At 54.6% G+C, this 6000-nt stretch overlaps 1 protein-coding gene across 2 annotated transcripts in view; it reads right to left on the bottom strand.

Annotated features, from left to right (window-relative positions):
• Nucleotides 1-174: 174 nt before the first annotated feature.
• APCDD1 (APC down-regulated 1) overlaps nt 175-6000 on the bottom strand; it is a 31328-nt gene continuing 25502 nt past the window's right edge. For both annotated transcript variants that reach the window (XM_007127162.4, XM_007127160.4), the window contains 2 exons: nt 3210-3531; nt 175-2043 (listed from right to left, as the gene is read on the bottom strand). In XM_007127162.4, the coding sequence (XP_007127224.2) occupies nt 1592-2043; nt 3210-3531 (774 nt within the window). In that variant the 3' untranslated portion in view covers nt 175-1591. The remainder of the gene's footprint in view (nt 2044-3209; nt 3532-6000) is intronic.

The raw sequence follows: 6000 nt of genomic DNA, 5'->3' as shown, positions 1-6000 counted from the left end.
GAGTGGCTGTGAATTATGTGGCTATAAACCTATCATTTTTATGGTAAATCACCGAAGTATTCTCTAGCAGTGAACATCGCTTTTTACATAATTTTATTATATTCTTTAAAGATAGCATTAGTATGAATTAAATAGATCCACAGGTAAAATGTGTATTGTGGGAGTATTTTTGACATCTCTGTTTATTAAACTTGGCAGACATTAAGTTAGTACTTTCATTTGAATAAACCCCCTCAACCACAACGTAAAATATCATCTAGAGATAAAGCACTGTGGTCCTCCACACCCCACTTATAACTTAACATCACAGCATCTCGTAAAGGTAACTCTTAAATATAGGTGTGACTCTAGACCTTGACCGTGGTTTCCACACTGGTCTTTAGTTATGTCCAGGCTTTCTGTCGGTTACTCACCATTTCCCTCCATCGGTCTCCCCTGGCAACCACCTTTGGTGTCCTGAGCGCACCATTCGTAATAATCCAAAGTGACATGCAGACGTGACTCACGCACCCTCACAGACTCTGTAGAAGGTGCCCTGAGACCCTCTGCAGTGACAGAGCTGGGTCGGGCCGGCCCGTCCCGCGAGGAGGGTGGATGGTCTCGTGGGGCACCCGGCTAGGATCCCCCCACCGCCTTCTCTGCACAGCCACGCCCGTGGCGCCCACGCGTGGCCTCTGAGTCTTGGTCTTTGAAGTGACAGAGATGGCAGAGTGAAGCTCCAGACACGACGTAAGCCGGGATGGGGTCCCACGGAGATGAGGCCAGACCAAATGGGCACTGTGTCACTCAGGTCACCATCATGCACCGTCACCCTCCCTGCACTGCTGCTCCTGTCCATCTGTAGCGGGACAGCCTCCATCTGACACGTACTCCACCACCCTGTCCCCCGGGCAGGTAAGAGCAGCGTGCATCCTGCAGCCGCCCAGAGACCAGCACCAACATCTCCCAACAAGTTAAAACAACCAAAGTTTAAATGACTCTGAAACTTTAATTACAGATAGTTTTCAACATTTGAAAGTGTGGATTTGCTCTCTTTTTGCATAAAGCTGTCAAGGTGGTTCCGTTACACCAGTGTCTTGTCCTGCACCCCTATCTCTTCTTTATTTAATCAGAGGTGTCTGGATCGCAGTCCCAAACCAACTCTGCACTGCATTCCAGGTTGGAAAACTCGGAGAGTGAAACAGGCTCAAAGGAGCGGAAAGCAACCGCAGTGAAGCAGAAGGAAAAGCTGAAGCTGATATCTGTTTCTCCTAAGTTCCCCCCCGAAATGCAATAATAATGAAGAGGAAGAAAAGAAGATCGAGCTCTCACCCTGTTCCCTCTGCCAAAACGCTCGCCTCAAACTCTCTGCGGTCTTAAAGTGCAATTATATGGTGAGGATGCCCGGGCCCGGGATCCGACTGGATGGAGTTCAAAGCCAAGACTTCAAACAGCTCATGACTCAGGCCAGGCGGGCGGGGGCCAGGCGGGGAGAAGGACTGTTCTCAGCCGCTCAAGTGCATCCGAGGAAGAAGTGTCTTTTCTTTTTGTAAAGAAAATCTGTAAATTGTAAGGCATCCTGGTTTGGAAAAATCAAACTCTGTAAGCGCTTCTATCCAAGACTGTGCCAGGGCTGCAGAGTCCAAAGGCCAGCGAGCCCAGCCAGCAGCAGGGGACACGGGCCGCTCCCGGGTGCCCAGCTCCGGTGCTGATGCTGCCCGGAGTCCTCAGAGAAGTCCTCAGCCCTGGGCGCCGACGAGGCGCACTGGACCAAGGGCATCTGGTAGGATGTGGCTCTCTTCTCGGGCCTGTCCGGGCTGGAGCCGTCGCTGGGCCTCTGGCCATTGAAGAGCAGGTAGTGGCCGCGGGCATCCTGCTCCATCTTGAAGATCTCGTATTCCGTGTGAGGTAGTTTGATGCCCAGTGCCACACAGCCATTGGTGTGGGTCACGTCCTGCTGGACACCCACCTGCCAGGAGCCCTCGGCCCCGCACTCGTTCCCGTTGAAGACATTGAGCAGCGAGGCAGTGGCCGCGTCCATGGGGGTGACCTTCATGTGGTTCACTGCCAAGGACACAGGACAGCTCCGTGATTCAAGGATGCTGGGGGCACCAGGCCTCACAGGCTTCTGCTCTCAAACCCACCCTGCAGACCAACCCGCCAGACCACGGCCCACAGTAAAGACCCTCAGATGGAAAAGGTTCCATGTCTGGACGTGCCCGGTGGCCACACCAAGCACCCTGAAGGCGCCACCAGGAAAAGTCCAGCCCGTCTGGCAGTAAATGCTGAGCCCAGACTACAAGTGACCAAGCCTGTTCCTGTGAAGTCAGACTGTCCCCAAGGAGTGGTCTCTGGGGACACTGCTCTTTGGGATGGACACAGTATTCAACAAAAACTGGCATTTGTTTTTATGAATAGGTTTTTAGGTTTTTAAATAGTTTTGGTGTCAGACACCTATATTAGTGAGCAGTCTATACTGGCCCGTAAATCAGGCAACTAAAATAAATTAGGTTGCAAGCAAGAAAAAGATGCTCAAATCTGTTCAATGGAAATCCCAGCCCTTGTAGAGGACTGCTTCTGAGGCTCTCCCAGGGGCCCATATTCTGCGTACACATGAGAGCTTTGGAGGGGACTCAGACCCAGACAGTTTTTCTCTGGGCTACAGCTACCAAAGGCCCATTGTCCCTAGAGCCAATCTTCCTCCCTAAGGTGGGGTGGGGGACAGTAAAATGCCCCAGGGCTTATCTGGGTTGGCAGAAATACTTCATATTAAATGGACTGAATCACAGGATGCTATCCTGGGAGGGGTATCTAGGCCAGCCCTCTTATTTGTCCATGACAGGGTTGACACCTTCCTAAAAAGATGCACAAGCTTAAGAAAAGTCTCAAAATAGAGATCACAAGGCCCCCACCACCCCTTGCTCACAGCCTTGCAGCCTGGAGAATGTCACCCTTTACCTGCCTTACTTAGGTGATCACTAGGCATACCGCCCGCCCACCTGCAAGCACGTGGCATCTTCTCAAGGGCACGACGGGCACACTCTGAGCACCTGGGCGTCACTAACGCCAGCTCCGAGGCTGCAGAGAATGATGCAGGCAGGCAGTCCACTCCCCAACATCCCTAGCAGAGAAGATGCCCTTTACCCCTGGCTCCGCCTCCACAAACACGTCCCCAAACTGCTGCCGTGACCTCGGGGTGTGGGGTGTGGGGTGTGGGGCAGGAGCCCTACCTTTGAACACAAACTCCGTGCCGCCCATGACCCTGGCGGAGTGCACGCCGCGGCTGTAGCGACCCTTGGCGTAGATGGTGAAGGTGGGATGCTTGCACACGGGGTCGGAGTAGTGGTAGTAGTGCCCCTCCCAGGTGTGGTTGTTGTCGTGGAAGATGAAGTGGCGCGTGAGGAAGAGGACCTCGGGCCGCACCTCGCAGCGCTGGCTCACCCACTCGCCGTGCAGGCCCACCGTCAGGTCCGCCTTGGGGGGCAGCACGGGCGGCCGGTGCTCGTCCGACCGGTGGATGATGCGGCAGGCGATGCAGGCGTGGTCGTGGTTCTGGAGCCAAAACACAAACCCCGGGGGCGGGGGGGGTGGGGCAAGTCTCCGTGAGAGCAGTGCGCATGCGCTGCCTTCGACGGGGCTCACGGCAGAGGCGCCGGCAGCCCCTGAGGCACCGCCACCTGTAACCTTGGTACCCCAGGGGCAACTGGAGCCACAGACCGGGTGTGTGTGCCTGCGTGTGCTCACAAGTACATAAGTGTGTTTGGCTAACAGTAGAGCCTTGACTAAATATTTCAGCTGTGATCTGGACCCCCTTTAGAATCCTGTTACATTTTCAGACCATGTGTCCTGGACACTTGATTTCAAAAAGAAAGGCTGGCATCACCTCACCCCAATTAGGATGGCTACTATCAGAACGAGCAAAAAATGAGAGCACTGGCGGGGCCGTGGAGAAACTGGAACTCTCGTGCACTGCTGGTAGGAACGTAAAGGGGTGCAGCTGCTGTGGAAAAGGATCACCTTAGGACCCAGCAACCCCACCCCAAAGAACTGAAATCAGGGTCTCAAAGAGGTATTTGTTCACCCACGTTCACAGCAGCACGATTTGCAATAACCTAAAAACGGAAACAGCACAATGTACATCAATGGCTGAATGGATAAACAAAACGTGGTCTAGACACACAACGGACTATGATTCAGCCTTAAAAAAGGACAGGAATCCTGACACACACATGTTGTTACAAGGATGAACCGTGAGGGCATCATGCCGAGTGAAATAAGCCGGTCACAGAAGGACAAATTCTGTGCGATCCCACTTATAGGAGGGACCTCAAGTCATCAAATCCATGGAGACAGAAAGCAGACTAGAGTTACCAGGGGCTGGGGTGGGGAGTTCGTGGCCAGATGGAGATGAAGATCGTATGACAATGTGAATGTCCTTGATGTCACTGAACTGACACCTAAACATGGCTAAGATGGTAAATTTTATGTGACGCGTATTTTACAACTAGATTCTTCCATTAAAAATAATTATGAGACACAAAAGAAAAAAAAAGGACAGCGCTCCAGTTGCCGTGGGTGACACAGGGCGCTGTGTAGTGAGGGCAGAGGTCCCCATGAAGGAGGCATGAAGGACACAGCCCCAGAGGAGGCAAGAGCAGAGGCCCGGAGAGGCCGTGGGCACTCCCGTCCCTACCTGCGTCTGCTGCCCTGAGGTCTGGATGGTTTATGGGCTCTGAATGCTTCCTGCTTTATAGCTTCATGCCATCTAATCAGTGCAAGAGAGTGGCCGCCCCGTCTTTCGGGAGCGCCTCTCTGGCTGGGCCTGCTTATAGCACCAACATGGACCTGGCACAAGGGCTGTCTAGGGTTGCCACTTAGAAAACCTCCTCCGAGTAGAGTAGGGGGGCCCGAGACTGTCAGCCACGTAGATGCTGTTTGCCTGGAGGGCTCGGGGCTCACACAAAAAGCCAGGTCTGGAGACACAGGAGCCGGCTCCTTGACCAGACAGACTGCCATCCGCTGTTGGACCCAAGTCACCGGAGGCCCATGCGCCAGGGCTGCCTCCCAGTATGGGCCATCCTCTCCACTACTCCCCCTCCCACGCAGGTCTGTAAAGCCTCCTGGGCTGCCAGACACCAGCCACGCTAGAGGCCCATGTGAATGTGCCCGGTGCTGTTGCAGGAGGGCGACACTGGCCCTGCCCCCTGCCCGGGGCCCACCGTGCAGCAGCTCCTGGTCCAGCAGCTCCTGGCCTGTAGACAGGGACTGACAGGTGGCCACTCGGGCAGGCAGGCACTTGTTTTCTGGGCAGAAATCCAAACCTCCAGGCCTTTCCATCCCCGGCACTGACTGCACGCGGGGCTGCGGCGGTTCTTTGGTTGAAGGCTGGGTTGCCTGGGAGAGGAGGTGAGAATTGCAGGGGCCCAGGGCTCCCCAGCCGCCCCTTCCACACTCTCCTCCCAGGACAGCTCGGCGCCCGCTGACAGTCCCTGTGCTCAACAGCTGAGCCTGGAGTTGTCATTTACGGGAGAGGAGGTTTGTTTGGGGCCTGCAGACAATGAGATCAAACAGGCAGTGCAGAGGCCTCGCTGTCCCGGGGCCCATGCGTCTGTGGGCCTACAGTTTCCTACCAAGGCCTCTGGGACACACAGGAGAAAGTGCTCTGCAGCCTGTGGTCAGCAGTGAGCCGTCTGCAAGCTACAGCAAGGAAACAGACAGGAAGGACACGTGTACACAGCCCACGAGGCCTGCACTTAACTGCACAGAAAGAGATGGTTCCGGCCTTGGCAGGAGATCCACCGGCCAGCGACTGCAGCTGGGTACCCTGGGCAAGTTACTAATCTCTCCGTTTCAATGTCCCCGTGCATAAAAATGAGCACTGTTACACCTGCCTAAATGCCATAAGAAATGAGGATTAGACTAAGGTCGGTCCCACTTGGGCTCCCAGAACCACTACGAGGAGAAGTTTCTCAGCGTGGGGTTGCATGCGTGCATGGCACTCGGTGGGAAGACCAAACAAAT

This window comes from Physeter macrocephalus, unplaced genomic scaffold (genome assembly GCF_002837175.3).
Source record: "Physeter macrocephalus isolate SW-GA unplaced genomic scaffold, ASM283717v5 random_699, whole genome shotgun sequence".
Classification (NCBI taxonomy): Eukaryota; Metazoa; Chordata; class Mammalia; order Artiodactyla; family Physeteridae; genus Physeter; species Physeter macrocephalus.
This window is presented reverse-complemented; position numbering and strand designations above follow the sequence as displayed.